This window comes from Dermacentor variabilis, chromosome 4 (genome assembly GCF_050947875.1).
Source record: "Dermacentor variabilis isolate Ectoservices chromosome 4, ASM5094787v1, whole genome shotgun sequence".
Classification (NCBI taxonomy): domain Eukaryota; kingdom Metazoa; phylum Arthropoda; class Arachnida; order Ixodida; family Ixodidae; genus Dermacentor; species Dermacentor variabilis.
In genome coordinates this window covers 46,941,707-46,959,333 of record NC_134571.1, presented here as the reverse complement: position 1 = coordinate 46,959,333, position 17,627 = coordinate 46,941,707, and the positions used below count along the sequence as shown (strand labels likewise).

At 43.0% G+C, this 17,627-nt stretch overlaps 1 protein-coding gene across 1 annotated transcript; it reads left to right on the top strand.

Moving 5' to 3' along the window:
• The first annotated feature begins 15 nt into the window (after nucleotides 1-15).
• Nucleotides 16-16,690, top strand: Galk (N-acetylgalactosamine kinase). Its single transcript, XM_075688885.1, has 7 exons — nucleotides 16-375; nucleotides 1,018-1,530; nucleotides 4,316-4,428; nucleotides 4,527-4,684; nucleotides 5,951-6,175; nucleotides 7,724-7,965; nucleotides 15,795-16,690. Exons 1-7 carry the CDS (start codon nucleotides 362-364, stop codon nucleotides 15,955-15,957), a joined length of 1,428 nt encoding a protein of 475 aa, XP_075545000.1. The 5' UTR covers nucleotides 16-361; the 3' UTR covers nucleotides 15,958-16,690.
• The last annotated feature ends 937 nt before the right edge of the window (nucleotides 16,691-17,627 follow it).

Here is a 17,627-nt window from a genome sequence, read left to right as displayed (position 1 = left end):
ACGCTCCGGCATAGCTACGGCTTGGTACGAACTTGAGTGCGGTTGCATCCGGTGGCGATACTCGTTTATTATTCCCCGTGTGCTTAAAAAGAAGTGTTTTATACGTAACTGACCTTTCATAAGAGTCACACAGCCGAATGTAGCAAATGCTTAAAAACATTTCACCTGACTACCAAGTCTAGCAGATAGTTACGTTATCCGCGCGTCGCCGGAAGCAGCTGGCCTGAATACATTTCACTGAAGTGTTCAGTGACAAGGGTCGAAGTAGTCGAGGGCGGGGTGGCAACGCTTCTGTGCCTGTCAAAATACGGTGAAAGTCTAACGCGCATTCGATAGATTGGACACATATCAAAAATATATCATGGGAGAGCCGGTGTAAGTACTTTGCTGACTATTTCTGTCCAGTTCAAGGAACCGCGTTAATATACCTGCAGAAGAAACCGTAATGTTTTTCCTGTCGTACTAGCCCAGGTTTTTCTTTAAGGGATCGCCGCAAGTTCCCCCTGACGCTATCGCAAAGGCGTTGTCCGTTATATACGCTTGTATGTTATTTACCAGGAGTAGCGATGAATGCATTACGCAGAAATAACTGCCCAGCGCATTAGAAGATTTGTAAAATCATTAAAGCGCGGTGCGCTATGACCGAAGTTCCTTGAGTACACTTGTGCTTATCGTTATGTGTATCTTGCCAAAGCTGATGGGATTGCGGTTTCACTCAGACACTTTGCGATCGAGCCCTATCGCAATCGAATTTCTCAGTTGGCTTCCTAGCAACAGCTTGCGCAAGGGAGCCAATCGCCATCGCAAAATTTTATCCCGATCGGGCTCGGCTTTCAAATATACCGTGTGACATTGGTTGCTAAATGTGCTTATCCCGGGTATTCTTTATATATATATACGTATATATGATTTGCTGGCTGCGTCAGTACGACTGCAGCCAGTATGCGTAGACAGATAAGCTGTGATTCTCGCGTGAGAAAAAAAAGAATTCTGAAACCTGACACAAACCTTATGCAGGCACGCAGCCCAATGCCCGCCACGGGTGAAATTAGCTGACGTTTGTGACCAAGACTATCGTGAGCGTCTTGAGCTGATCCGCTCGAAGTACCGCGCAACATTTGGCAGTGACCCTGAGTTTTACGTCAGGGCGCCTGGACGGGTTAACCTGATTGGCGAGCACATTGACTACTGTGGATATGCTGTTCTACCAATGGCAGTCCAGCAGGACATTTTACTAGCCTGCGGACGCAACAACACGACAATGTTGCAGTTGACCAATATTGACAGCCGTTACCCAAGCTACTCAGCGCCCATGGATGGTCTAAAGATAGATGATGTTCAACCCTGCTGGCATCACTATTTTATGTCTGGAGTCAAAGGAGCTGTAGAAGACGCAGGAGCTTGTGAACTAGGTGCCCCTCTTCCTGGCTTGGACGTCATGGTTCATGGCACCGTTCCACCATCGGCGGGTTTGTCAAGCTCAAGTGCATTGGTCTGCGCTGCTGCACTTGCTACACTACAGGCAAACAAGTAAATCATCAGTGTTTATCTCATTGCTGCATTGTTGTTGCATGGAAGCAGTAAGAATGTACCTGTCATATCAATACAAAATTTTCTTTTGCATAAAGTGATCTATTATAGATACGGTTCTTCGTTTCCTGGCTTTATATATATATATATATATATATATATATATATATATATATATATATTAATTTTGGGGGTTGAAATCAAGTGTCATATATAAAGAGGAAAACTGGGGAGTAACCTGGATTTTTGTTGCCTTGGGATTCTTCTGTTAACTTTCGCAAACAATTAGCACAGGCAATGGCCTTTCTTTAGACACAAGCATTTTATTTAAACAATTGAAATCACTCACAGGAACATGTAATAGCAAAGAGCACTGCTTGCAAGTCATGTGATGGGCTTATTTATGCAAAGCTTCACTGGCAGGCATTATTAGTACTTTCTGAACAAAACACATTAACAAAAATTGTGCCTGAGCCTATTGCACACTGTATGCTGACATTAGGGAAATTAGCATTAAGGCAATGCAGCGACGCACCGCATTGCCAAATTCTTCACTTCTGTGTAGGTAACTTCACCTTATGTAGCTCAACGCTCATCGCTGGATGCATGCACTGGTCCCATTCTCTTCACTTCTTTCTCCACACTTTACTGCTTTTGATGCTATTTCAATTCTCTGCAGCTAATTTATTCAATTAACTATTGCCCACTTCCTCACTTCTTGCCTTTTGTTTTGCTTGTCTATTCGGGCACCTACCCAGTGGCACATAACCATTCTGGGGGATTGGCCAAGAATGTTCACACGTACCTATTTAGTGTCACGTGCCCAGTTACACACACTCAATGGCCCAGGTTGTCTGTTCGGGCACATACTCAGTGACTCGGGTTGTCTATTTGGGCACATACTCGGTGGAGCATACCTAGTGACCCAAATTGGCTTGAAAGAGGTTAGACACGAACATCATACCGAAAAGGGGGTGAAGTTCCCAAAGCGTGCTAATTGCATTAAAAAGAAATAGACGCCTGCTTGGCGTTTCATTGCTTGATTTGTTCTCCGCAGTTTTTTTTAACAAAGGAAAAACAAGAGAGCGAGAGAGAAAGGAGAGCGAATGATAAATGAAAGGTAGGGAGAACAACCAATAGTGCACATGGGCATGCTTTGCAAAAGGTATGATAAAATTGTAATTTCATGTCCTTGTTGATGTACATTAGCATTTGCATTTTGACCATTTTTGCATTCATCCTAGACAATTCAGGTGCGTGAACGTACCTTCGTAGGGAAAATGGCCTCTAAAGATCATAGCTATCGCTCGCAATGCAGAGCAACATTAGTGCTGCATTTGCTAGGTTTGGATAGTGAGCAGTGGTGTCCTGCCAGTAGGTAAGCATTCATTCTAGCAGATGTTCTTTAAACTCATCCTTTAGGGAATGCACTTTACTGAGAAAATGAGTTTAACCTAATTTTCGGAAAACTTATTCAGTGTGCAAAAACAACCAATTATTGGGTTTTACCCAAAAACATTAGGAGACAAGAAGAGGGCGGTGTGGATCGGAGGGCAAATGGGGACAGCCAGCGTTGAGCTGGGCAGGCCATGTAATGCGTAGGGTACATAACCAGTAGTCCATTAGAGTTACAAGATGGGTGCCAAGGGAAGGGAAGTGCAGTCGAGGACAGCAGAAAACGAGATGGGGTGATGAAATTCGGAAATTTTCAGGCACAAGTTGGAATCAGCTAGCACAAGACAGAGGTAATTGGAGATCGTATGGAGACACCTTCATCCTGCAGTGGACATAAAAAAATAGGATGATGATGATGAACCAAAAACGAAGGACCCTAACTATCGATAAGCATGCCTAGTGTACTGTGATTTTGTACATAAGTTGCAATACATTGTTGAAACTTTGATCTGAAGTAGGCATTATATGATATTATGCTTGAAATTTAATGACAAAATTGAACATAATAATGGTTGCTAACTTCCTCCTCACAACATGAAGTTAGCAACTGTAAGTAATGAGTAAGAGCAGACGCAAATAATTCGACCAGTTTAGGTCATGATAGGTCTAAGTTGAGCGAGACAAAGTCAACTTCCAATATGCGCTGAATGGATAGAGCTTGAAAATTGGTGGTGATGATTAGCTCCTGCGATACCGACTTCGAGCTCTATCTAATCAGTGCAAGCTGAAATGGACAGTCCACTTAGCACGCACTTGCAGAATACCTTCCTGGAGAATAAGAAATGATCTTGCCAGTTGTATGAGTACTTCCAAGCTTGCAATATGTCTGAAAAAGAAAGTATGGCATTTGCTTGTTCGTCATAGCTATGAAGCCAAAACTTGGAAACAAATGACAGAGCTTGAAAGGAAACGGGTTAGCACAACAAGCAATGTAATGGAAGATGGAAAGTACAATGTTAAGAGAGAAATATAGGAGGATGAATTATAGGGTAAATGCGACAATATTGTAGCCAAAAATTACTCAGGAAAGGACTTGAGCTGGAAGCCCCATACATAAAATAGATTGCCAGTACGATGGGCTTGACAAAGTTGGCACCATAAATAGTCGGGTAAAGTGGTGAGATGAGAAAATCTGCAGACACAAGGTGGGTGTAGTTGGTACACGAGACCAAGGTAGATGAGAGATCGAGCTACATGTGCAGTGAAGCAGGCAGGTGATGTAATTGTGATGCATTAAACTTCGTCACTTCTGTGATTTTCACTTGATAATCTGTCTTTGACGTACCCCAGCTTCCTCAAACTGATTCAACGATGTGATAATAAAATTCAGGGCTGTTGCTGTACCAAAGATGAAGCTGGCATCATTGTGTGCTGCATCTGAAAGGTACATTGGCACCCAGGGAGGAGGAATGGACCAGGCCATTGCATTCCTTGCTGAACCAGGTCAGTTTCCTAAAGTGCAGCTAAATCCTCCACTGACACTGCTCAGTATGAGGCTGTAAATGATCCCTGTAACACTTTTTTGCTCCTCTCTCTCCCAGGAACTGCCAAGCTCATTGAGTTTAACCCGCTGAGAACCACAAGCATAACTCTACCCGAGGGAGCAACATTTGTAGTTGCTAACAGCCTTGTGGAAATGAACAAAGCGGCAACGTCGGATTTCAACATCCGTGTTGTGGAATGCCTCATCGCTGCACAGGTTTTGTACTGCCATTCTTGTGACTAAAGTAGGACTGTGCACATTATCTGGATTTATCTGATACAGTGTACATTCCTCTCAGTGTGCAAGTTCAGTGAAATGATAAGCTGAATCCTATTTTAGGCGTACCTGTTTATTAAGATTAACCCACTGAGAGCTGAAAAAAATAAAACAAACAAAGAAGTGTTAATAAAAATGCACATACGTTATTGTGTGCACCATGCAGTAATTTAAGTATCTTTAAATCTTTCTGCCGTTAACATGAAATAAATCTGGTTTTAAAGGAATCATATTTGACTTGGAGCACAAAAAACACAAGGACATAAGAAAGGAAACCAGACATGACATGCGGTACTTCTAACAGTAGCGCTCGTCTTGTCTGGTCTTCCTTTCTTGTGTCCTTGTGTTTGTTGTGCTCAAAGTTAAATATGAATTCTTACAAACTTGCCTATATTTCAGTTCTTGTAGGCTTTAAAAAGGAGGCTTGCAAAGAACAAAAAATTCTGAAGCATGTTGTAGAACAAATGAAGCACACTTCGTCACGAAAAATATGTTGTACTGGTTCCCTGTTACTGCACATGCAAAAGTAGTGTAACTTAATGCTTTTATGCATGGAAGTGCTTTTCAGCTTTATAATTTTCTTGCGTGGTATTGTCTTAAACAACCGTTGTTTCAATGAAAATTTAGTGTACACATTAGCAGCAAATATGGCATATCAGTTCTGCAGAAGCCAATGGTGAAGTACATGAAAAGAAAAAATTGTCATCCACCTGTATTGTAGCACGAAGCTACAAAGGAAAACTATACAGGTTGCTTCAGAAAGAAAGCCTCGCAGTTAAAAAAAAATTTTTTTTCAACTGCGAGGTTTTTTTTTTGAGAAACCCGTATAAGCTTCCTTTGTATCTTCGTGCTACAATTCAATGTGGATGTCAATTTTTCCCTTTCATTAGCACCAAATTCCATTGGTTAACCACGAGCAACTCTTTTCCGCTCTACTGGTCAGAATGCATGCCTGTCTGATCGACAAAGTTCAGTATCTGATGTTTTGCCAGTACATTAGGCAAAGAATAGAACAGTAAAATGCCGGATGTTGCATCAGCCATACAAGCACGGCTTCTCTCCAGTGGTGCAAGAACGCCACTTCAGATTTAGCAGCAGGACTCATTGCAAATCGTGTCATGCCTCTACATGCTTTTATAAATCGTCCTAGCAAATTCATGATCCCATGTTGACTTATGTTTATTTTCTTGCTTTTATTGTGTTCAGGTGATTGCTAAAGCTCGGGGTCTAGAGCTGAGGAAGCAACTCAAGCTCGGAGAACTCCAGTCGCTGTTACAGGTTCCCTTGCACGAAATGGGGACCTTGGCCAAGAACATTTTGCATCCAGCCATCTACACAAGGGATGAACTTTGTACACTCTTTGGCATGGATGACGCTCAGTTTGAGAAGTGCTTCCTTGGAAAGAACACAAAGCACCTGCAAGAGTTTAAGGCAAGCACATTTAATTCTTTATTTTTCTTCCAGACGCAGCCACAGAACGCCGATGCACCGAGTAGCTTGATGGCTGCCCCCAAAATATGATGGCAGCATGCAGTTGGCGAAACAAAAGTAGGGCGATACACAGTAAAGACGTTTCAGAGGTCACTTGATGTTTCTGGCCCCGCAGGAATGAGCAACCTTTATGCCTGACAAGCATTTACAGCTGAATGTTACAGGTTCTATGCCAATATGCGACATGACAACACAATACATTAACGTATAAAACAAAGGCCAATAATCAGGAAAGGTAGGAAAATTGTATTTCTACAGCTGCACAAAACGAGAAGAAAAGTGAGAATATAAAAATTAAATAAGATGCAATCTTTCAACAAATTTATCCATTTTTAAAAAGTAAGCCAACTAAATTCTCTCCATGTGTTTGAGGGTGATTGCTTGAAGGTTGCTGATAAGTTAACTGAAGATATTGTTTGAACTTTCATGCTAATTCCTATTTATAAAACATGTACTACCTCCTTGAAAGGTAGGGAAAACGGAGGGAAGACATGAGATAGAAATGCAAGACAATGAGTAAAACGAGAACAAGGTGAACACCTTTTTCTCGTTTTACTCGTCTCTTTGAAAGGTGCCTCAGCAAACTGGAACACCAAAACATTTCATTTTATTCCAAAGCGACAATGAAAGTTCATGCGTTTACTCTACCATTCTTGTATTCTTGAAGAACAGCAAAAGACTCGAAAGTTGTGGACAATGGCGCAAGAAAAAATTTTCTCTGCTGAAGTTGGATCTCCATACTCGTAAGGTTGTGTGACATGTGGGGCAATAAAAAATTTGACACGAGCATTGGTGATAGCACTGGGGTGTGATGAGGAAGAAGGTCATTCAGGGTAGGAACACACCAAAGCTCTTGCTTTTTTGACACAGCTTTATCACAATAAAATTAACTTATGGACTCGGATAATTCTCTTCTGCAGAGGAACTTCTAATGGGTGTCTAGCAAACCACGCTTCCCAAGTTCCTAAGTTGGTATTCTATAACAACAGAGTTGAAGTGTAAAAGGAAGACAGAGGCAACCAGGACAGGCACATGCACTTAACCGTATCTGTCCTGGTGATCCTTGTCTCCCTTCTGCATTTCAATTCATCTTAAGTTTCCCAAGTCCCCCTTTCTAGCTGTTCAAGTTTCCAAAACTGATGAAGTGGTGAAATCTAAGAGGCAATGTTTGTTAGGTTGTGATAACACGAAATTTCCAAATTAAAGTATTTTTTTCAGCTGCTTTCATGCATTATTTGCTATAGCAAAGCCACAAGATTTAATAAACTTCAATTCCTATTCAATTTTCTTAAATTAAGCAAGTTCAAAAAGCATAAACAACACACTGGGCCAACCAGAAATGTGTCATTTGGGCCAACCACAACTTCAAATAGTTCAAGTTTGAGTTGCGAGTCTGCTGTACCTCTTTGCACTGTTGCTATGTTGGCCTTGTGTATTGATATCCTGACTGAAAAAACCAAATGCGCGATGATTTTTGCATTTCTGCAGCTGTACCAGCGAGCTGTTCATGTGTACGAAGAAGCAAGCCGAGTATGGCAGTTCAAGGATGTATGCGAAGGGAGTCATCAGCCCTTGTCACAGTCAGAGCAGCTCTTCAAGCTCGGACAACTGATGAATGATAGTCACACAAGCTGCCGCGATCTCTATGAATGCAGCCACCCGGACCTTGACCTTCTGGTAGAAATTTCGCTACAGGCAGGCGCACTGGGCTCCCGGCTCACTGGCGCAGGGTATGCATGTTTCTTGCTACATCTTTTACAGCATTTAATGCTATGTTGGCACCCAGCATCGCTCAAGTACACAAGTGTACAACCCTTCCTATCTTACCATACACTGGCATATACACTCGCCCGAAAAAGCAGATTAAGAAAAGAAAAAAAAAAGAAATCCTCTATTTCCGCGCACTTATTCGGGCTCGGCAGCAGGCTTGAAGAAATAGTGAATGCGCCGTTGCATGCTGTTCCGTTTACGCGCAATCAGATAAGCCTGAACCTCGGAGAGGGTCATACGGTCACTATAGGCGGCTGAAAGCACAGTCACTGCTTGTACGCGCTCGGCATGCGACAGCAGCGTAGCACATGGTGCGTCATCCTCCGACTTGGAGTCGTTGTCCGGCGATGCAGCAGAAACCTGACGAATGATCTCGCCGTCGTCGAGTTCTGCGCACGTCAGTACAGCAGTGTCAGCACCTGTGAAACTGTCAAATGACACAGTGTCCGAGATCGCAATGCAACCACTGCGCAGGTCTCGGCAGAACATTTTCGGCGTCAGTACGGAGCACATCGGAAGACGACAAATCCTAGGCCTCCCGGCACCCGCCTGCCGGCATTCACTTGACCCTATTCACTTAACCCACTGGCCCGGCACTGCAATTACTACGTAACTATTTGAAAGATAGAGAATACACTGTATCAATCTCCAGCACTTACTCGCACCATAAAACAACTAACATTGGTGTACCACAAGGATCTATATTAGGGTCTCTCTTGTTTTTAATATACATTAATGACCTCCCAAAGTACCTAAAGTCCTCTGACTGTATCCTTTACGCTGACGACACTACCATCTTCTCCTCAGACAAAAAGCTCGATTCATTGATGTGTAAGCTTAATCACGACGCGGCAAATATTGTAACCTGGTGCCAACTAAACAGACTACACATTAATACTGCCAAATCTAACTTCGTCATCTTCTCACCTAAACAAAAACATATCTCAGTTTATCCATCGCTAACCTTTGCTTCCGGTGTACTTTATCCTACTGATAGTGCACTGTTTCTTGGCGTCATATTAGATAAACACCTAAAATTTGACGAGCATGTTTTATCCTTAACAAAGAAGGCAGCATATAGAATTAGAATATTAATTAAAGTTCGCAATTTCTTTAATATGAAGACACTCATCTCCCTCTACTACGCTTTTATTCACACGCATATTAATTATTGGATATTATCATGGGGAAACACGTATCCCACACATTTATCTCCACTACAGCATACCCAAAATCAAGTAATTCGCATCATTACACGTAGCAGCTACACATCGGAAGCATCTCCATTGCTCAGATCTAACAGCATTTTATCGTTACAGAAACTAAATACTCACTTGGAATACTTGTTTATAAATCTGTTAACGAAAAGCTCCCGTTCCCCATAATTACTACCAGCCAGTATCCATATTCCACGTCTACCCGTTTCGCTTCTACCAAGAGCTATTTACTACCAAAACCTAGAACTAATTATGGTAAATTTACTACTAATTTTTCAGCCACACTACTTTCGAACTCATTACCATGTCATATTAAGATATTCTCTCATTTTTACACATTCAAATCAAACCCGTAAATTTTTGCACTCAATATAACGATTTGATCGTTATCATTATAGTAATAAGTGGTTTGTGTTGTTCAATGTTTTACAGAGTAAGCTAGTGACTAACTTAATATGATGTCTTTTGTGTTTGCATATAGCTGCTTTGTATTTATATATCCTACTCATTTGTAATGGGAGGTCCCCTGTACAGTCTGTTGACTATGGGACCTCCCTCTGTATGTATGTATAATCCCCATTTGTAACCTGATTATTATGGAAATAAATAAATTCCCCAGCGCAGTCTGCGCGAGCACTGTCGGTGCCATTAGACACTTGATGCAATGTTTCCGTATGCCGCGCTGGATCACCGCAACCTTGACTCAGCACACAAAGCAAACACCACCACGCCGTCACCAGTCACACAAACAAAAAACGTGGCCCACTCGCAGCGTCTTGCACGAAGAAACAAATCAGTTGCTGGATTGTCTTGACATGGCTTACTAAGCTGAGACCGGAACTGCTGTGGCCAGTCTATCGAACCAGGCAGAAAGGATGATGATGAGCGTGGATTTGCAGTAGCACCACTTCGTGGGTCAGCAAGGAGGCACCGTTCAAAGCAAAAATGGCATTCAGCAAGTCGAACCATGTACCGGTCAAAGTCGATGCATGGTGCTCTCGATCGAGTTGGCTCAAGGAGTGTCCGAAAAATCGGATTAGAGGTTGCAAGGTGTCCGAACTTTCGGAAAATGTTATACATTATGGTGTATGGGGAGGATGGCGGTGCCACGAAGCAGACCAAATAATCAAGCATGTCCGAATTTTTGGAGTCCGAAGAATCAGTCGGCGACTGTATGAGGATGTAGCTCTTGTCTTTTCTGATGCGGTCCTTTTGGCCAGTCATGTCTAGCAGCTGGCCTGCGAGTTCGTTGAAACTTTCCACGTTCGAAGGAAAGGGGATAATTGCATCAGTTAAGTGACCATCACTCTTGCTGACAAAGGAATTTGAACATTTTGGCACAACATGCAGGTTACCAAATAGTCTAAGCTCTATGATTTGCTGTTGCAATCTTGGTTCCTTCTTGCTTTCAATTTCTTCTATGTATTTGTGTATACCAGCGCATCTCCTGTATCTTCTTGCCTCCATATTAGCATGTGTAATGCTGTCATGCCCCTCCTACAGCTAGCAACAAATATTGGCTCACTTGATGTAGCTGTTCATCACTCCATCACTCGCTGGCTGTTCACACCGGCAATTGACAGAGATCACGTGACTGATCACGACTGGTGACCAAGGTATGACAACTCATGGCAACCAATATTCACGCTGGCTAGCATGACTTGCCAGTCACCACACTAAAATATCTCGCTATTGGTGCCATTCATGTCTGCTCACACCGCCATCATCAAATAAAATAAGCGACGCCGTATACAGATGTCCTGCTCTTGCACTGCTGGTTGGTTCAGCAGCTTTGCGACCACAGTCATGTGACTGAAAAATTGAGCAGAGAGTGACTTACCCAAAACAGTTACTTTTCAACCAAAGTGACCATTTGCAACCGGTTGCTATGCAACCAACTTGTTTGCACAACCTATGCAAGTTGCCAATGTGAACAAATCCTAACGGTGCTTTTCAGCAGCTAGAAGCACTTTCTGCCCACCACAATGGCTATGGCATTTCACTGCTGGGCACAGAGTTGCAATTTTGACTGCCTACTTTGGTGGCCACATTTCGAAGGGGATGACTTGCAAAAACACTTGTGTATACTTCAATTAGGTGCACATTAAAAAACCCCATGTGGTTGAAATGAATCTGGAGGCCTCCACCACAGCACCTCTCAAAACCTGTGTATTGATTTGTAACATTCAACTGCGTATTTTCCTTTAGAAACACTTTCTGCTAAAGTACTACAGTCGAATGCCTTCATAACGCACTACTTGGCACCTCCAAAATCATTCAGTATACAGGTCACTTTGCTTTAAAGGATGCACACCACATCGCTCGCAATAGAACCAGGACACAGTTATTCTTTCCTTATACAGGCTGTTTCATTGTGGAAATGCTAGACTGTATTAAATTATTGCTAGCATTATAACCATAAGCGCTACTGTAAATGCCTTCAAAGTCAACAATAATACATTGAGACAACCAACACCCTGAATGTTCATCTAAGTGGCTGAACAGATTCGCTCTGAGCTGCTTGAAAAGTGCTCTTGTGAGTGCTCTTGCAAGTGCTCATGCTAGTTGCGGTTGTACCAGCAGAGGTAGCACTAGTCCCTGTAAGCTATAGTGCCAAGAAACAACTTATGTACACAGTGTTGGATAGGCTGAACAATTGTCTGCTATCAGTACGCAATGTTCTGAGCCAGTGCTCCCAGAGGTACTCAGCGCATAAGGTCCCTGCCTTTCTATACATCCTTTCTCTCCTGTAAGATGTTACATTGTCACGAAAGCATTCTGTGGAGTGCTCCAACTTGTACACTATAAAGCAATGTAAAGTTAATGTTCATTATTCCATTGTAAGAAAAATGTGAAAAAAGAAATTATGCAGATCCCACGCACTGTGGGAATCGATGCAAGTGAAGCTTTCCATGCTGGATGCTTTGATTGACGATAATTAGCAGTGATGTTGACGGCTAAAGCTTAATCTCTTCACCGTTTTGGCTATCACGAGAGTGGTGAGTTGACAAACGTTACCTTGGGTGCACCACTGCTGTTTGTCTTCGTAGTACACAGAACACAGAGAGGTGTTTGTTTGCTTGAGGCGTTGTTGTGCGCCATATAACCTCCAAGAGGGTTGAGCATTGTCATTGCCTCACATGGCCTATCGCATTGTAGCAGAAGTATTGAACTTGATTAGATTATGGGACTGTACATGCGAAAACCACACTCTGATTATGAGGCAAGCCATGGTGGCGGACTCCGGATTAATTTTGACACCGTGATGTTCTTTAATGTGTCTCAAAATCTAAGTGCAAGTGCATTTTCTATTTCACTCCCGTCTACATGCGGCTGCTGTGATTGGATCAAATCCATGACCTCTAGCAATGCCATAGCCGCAAAGCTATGCGGTGGGCGCAGAAGTGTTGATTTGATGGTCGACCGCTTTTGTAGTGTCTCCTGAACCCTGCAGTGCACTTTAATTAATGCGGCTCTGCTTCTGCATGCCCTGCATAATTTGTCCACTTGACATGTTTGCATGGTGTTTATTTTTCAGAAATAGCAGCAACATACTGTACCGTAACTTGAACTTAAGCTTATCCTGTTTCCCTGCAACCGCTGTTATACGTCACCTCCCCTCCTCTTATATGGGAACTGCCTCTTCTCCTCCCTCTCCTTCTTCTCCTCTCTACAGTTCTACCTGCATCCCCTGTGTCCTTGCACGTTGGTAGAAAGTGAAACGCTGCAGTTTCTGCGAAGCTTTTGAGGGGAGTCACGGATAATTACAGCTGTCAAGTGGCTAATGTGGTGATGGCCAGGGAGCTCCAGAGGGCATTGTGCACAGTCGACGCAGTGGGGTGAAAACGAGTTTTGTCGCCTTTGGCCTCTTACTTGCACCTGTCATCTATATACACGCTCTGAACCACCCCCGACGCGGTGTGCACGACAGCAGCAGCAGCAGCAGTGGGAAAGTCGAAGGAAGAGTCAAAGAAAGCTTCGCTTTAAAAACTTTGTTGTTGTTGTGGCCTTGTTGATGTAGTACATTGCAAGGTTTTACTATTTGGGCTGTAAAATTAATGAAGTAAAACCAGAGCTAAAAAATAAGGCTCGAAAGTATCAAAACAGGTATGCTTGCTTTTTAGGGCAAAGCTTTCTTTGCCTCTTCCTTCGACTTTTCCGCTGCTGCTGCTGTATCTGTCTTGCACGCTGCATTGGGGGTGGTTCGGAGCATGTATGTACATCAGAGCAGCATGGCAGAAAGGAAAGGTGACGCGAGAAGCTCGTTTAGACCTTTCCATCGATGGTTGTTACAGTGCCCTCTGGAGTTCCCTGGGCATCGCCACAATAGCCTTTAAATGGCTGTAATTATCCATGACCCCCTGCAAAAGCATTGAAGAAACTTCAGTGCTTTCCTTTGTACTAACTTGCAACAGTCCTGTGTGGAGGTAGATATAATGGTAGAGAGGAAGGGAGAGGAGTCAGAGAATGGGTAGAACCAACACAGTCATGAAACGAGTGAATAACAAACAGCCCATGCCACTCATCGCTTGCAGCTCGCATAAATGGGGGATGGTGGGAGAGGAAAAGGTGATATAAGAAGGAAAGAAAATGCTACTACTACACACTACAGTGGTTGTGGACAAACTGGACAAATTGAAGTTCAAGGTGCGTTATGGTATGTGTCCGCTATTTCTGAAAAATATACAATGTGCAAAAAATGTCAAGTGCACACATGGTCCAGGACGTGCAGATGCAAAGCTGCATTAAAGTACCGTAACATCTATGCGACACTATGGAAGTGGCCGCACGTCAATTCAACACTTTTGAGCGCGCCACGGTAGCTCTGCGGCTGTTGCATTGCTTGAGGTTTCGGTTCGATCATGACTGCGGCAGGTGCATTTCAACGCAGCAGAAATATAAAAACGCTTGTGTAATTAGATTTAGGTGCAACTTAACATACTCTAGGGGGTCAAAATTACAGTAAAACCTTGTTAATTCAACCCTTGTTAATTCAGAAAATCGGATCATTTGGACTCATCCTCTGGTCCCGGCAGGCGTATGCATTATTTAATGCACTGAAACTCTTGTTAATTTGAGCAACTAGCATTAGCGCATTAGCGTCCACCAAAGCAAAGTGGCGGAGTTTTCATCCCATAGTTATCAGTGGAAATCGTACGTAAATGACAGCAACGCCAGAACACGTTGTGCCTATTTGTGCCTTTAGAGTGTTTCTTCTTGCGTTTACTGCCGCACTTAGCAACGCATTGACTGCGTGCCTTCACGACTGCGTTGTTGCCATACATGATCGCATCAATAGCGGCCGCAGTTTCGTTCGTGGCAGTTGCAGCAAACAGTAGTTTCGCTTTGACTCGGTGCGCACGTCGGCCACATGCCTTTAACATTGCATAGTTGCCATCCATGATCACTTCGATAGCAGCTGCGGTTTCGTTCACAACAGTTGCAGCAGACAGTAGTTTCATTTTTAACCAGTGAGAAGCTGTCGAGGATGAAGAGCACTGCCTACATTGCGATGGGCGGCGGCCTGGCGACACTAGCGAAAAAATAATCGGGATGTACGCGCGGTAGTGAAAAGCATCTCAGATAAAGACGTGCGGTGCAGCCGCACTGTGAAGGAAGTTGCGAGGCCTTTGCTGCTGCGAGCGCTAATCAGACACGAGATGAGAATAGCAGCTCCCACACTGCTTTTGTGCAAAATAAACAGGATTTGCAGATTCATTCAGTAAATAAAAGCGTGTTGACATAGTATGCATTTGCTTATTGTTTTCTTGATACGCTCGATAATTCGACATTCGGTTAATCTGGACACTTTCTTCGGCCCCGTGAAATCCAAATTAACGAGGTTTTACTGTAATCCGGGGTGTGCCACTACGGCGTGCTTCAAAATCAGCTTGTGGTTTTGGCCACATACAGCCCAATAATTCAAGTAAAGTTTAACACTTCCGTGACGATGCAATGTGCCATGTGAGGCAATCACAACGCTAACCTTCTCGGAGGTTATGAACAAGCAGCAGTGGTGCACACAAGGTAACATTTAACATCAGCTCACCACTTTCGTATTCGCTGTCAAAACACTGCTAATTATTGTCAATCAAAGCAAACTGCACAGAAAGCGTCGCTTACATCAATTCCCACAGTGTGTGGGATCCACACATTTTTTTTTTTGCTTTTATATATGTTTATTTTTTATTTTTTTTTTAGACGTAGAAGCATGGGAAGGTAAGCTACATCAGAGCCAGCTATCCCAACATGCTCGATTGTTTAACAAAAATCATTCCTGGACAGAAAGCTGGAAATATTGGTACCACAGCTTAGCCAAAACAAAGGAAGTGATAGGAAAATACGTCTTCACGTCGTGTTTCAATCACACACTGTTCACATTTACTCCTGTAATCATACTCTTTCATAGCTTTAGTCCATATTAAAATATTAGTTGTATTCTGTTCAAACTTGCTTCTCTGTTCCTGTTTGACAGATGGTCAGATTCTTTGGAAGGCCAAGTTCTTTGGCAGATTCAGTATATGCTTCACGACTTCATTTTCGAGTTTCTCATCTCTCATTCTCTGTTGTAGGTGGGGAGGCTGTAGCATTTCCCTGGTGCCTACGGACAAGCTGGAGGCCTTCTTGAAGGAAGTTGGCACCAAGTTTTACGGGAAGTTCGGTGACAGCGTGGCAAAAGATACAGCCATGTTCGTCACCAAGCCTGGCAGCGGTGCTGCCATTTTTGTACCCTAGTCACACATGCCGTAATACCAAAGGTTGTGAACACGTCTGTGCTGAATACTCTGGCAAATCGACAGCTTGATTTTCTGGCTCAAGGGAAAGACTTCTCCCCAGTCAGAAAATTCGTCTAAAGGTTGCAGAACCAGCAAAAGAAAAAGCCAAAATGAATAAACACCTGCCATTTTCCTTTCCCACCGTAATACAGTGGCTCATGAAGACAGAAAAATGGTGATGCTCTTCCAAACCTACACAAGTCATATTCATACTTTTATTCTAGCCTGCAAGCTCTGTTGCATGGCAATGTTATTGTTTTTTCTTACTACTTTCGTTGTGGCAAATAAACAAGATGCTAGTCTGATGCACTTCCATTCCATTTACCCACAGTTCAGTCAAGAAAATTGCCAATTTTTACAAGTATACATACATGTACCAAGGTTTTTAAGCTGCACATTGTGTGCTTTGCAAGAGTTATGGAGCAAAAAGCATAGAATGACAGAAAGCTGAGCTAGTTGGTAAGGACTCATAATGCAAAAAAGGGTAAGGTGTGCAGACATGAACACATGAGAAGTGGACAACACAAACGCCATTGTACACTTCTCTTGTGTCCGTGTTTGCACGTCTTACCCTTTTTTGCATTATGAGCAAGAGCAACTGCACTGCAGGCAGTATTTGTGTAACGCATTCCGAAGCACAACTTTGTTATCAGCACCAAACTTTTTCTACCAATAAAGCTGATTGTATTTCACGTGTGCCAACAGTGTGATCAATCTACAATGTAGAACATCGATGGAAACCACCTTATTATTTTATCCCAAGATGATGGTTGGTAATCTATAAATGTGAACAGTGATAGAAACCACCTTGTTATTTTATGCCGAGATGACAGTTGGTAATGAACGGTGCAAGTCCATTAGTCATCCTTAATGAGTCAAACTTTCGCTGCTGTAGGGCAGCTAAAATACCAGAATGCTGAAAAAAAAAAGTATACGAAAATTATTCAGATAAACCACAAGTTAGACTTCTCTCCCATGGCATGGACATTCCAGACATTTGCGTCTGGAAGTGCAATAGACTCCCTTGAGGCAGCAATATGGGAAGTGACCCAATAAGCCGACTCCTAGGAAATTCATCTTGACTGTCTGAGCTGCTTCATACGCGCCTGTGTACATCACACAAGCACGCTTGTTAATGTTGCTAATGTTTAACTCTTTTCTGACCCGCCATGGTTGCTTAGTGGCTATGGTGTTGGGCTGCTAAGCACGAGGTCGCGGGATCGAATCCCGGCCACGGCGATCGCATTTCGGTGGGGGCAAAATGCAAAAACACCCGTGTACTTAGACTTAGGTGCACGTTAAAGAACCCCAGGTGGTCCAAATTTCCGGAGTCCCCCACTACGGCGTGCCTCATAATCAGATTGTGGTTTTGGCATGTAAAACCCAATAATTAAATTAACTCTTTTCAGAAGCATGGCATCCCGACTGTTAACCATCTTCAACATCATCGTTTGCATTCTGAGGAAAATGACACGTGCACTGCATCAGCGCTGTTGAAATCCAGATTCCTGTTTGTCATGGCTCACGAGCAGGTCATGCGCCATTTCCCACTTGTGTGTCATGCTCCTTTGAATCTTGCTCAACGTTTTGAGATGACACCTAGACACATCCAATCAGAAACAACTAGCT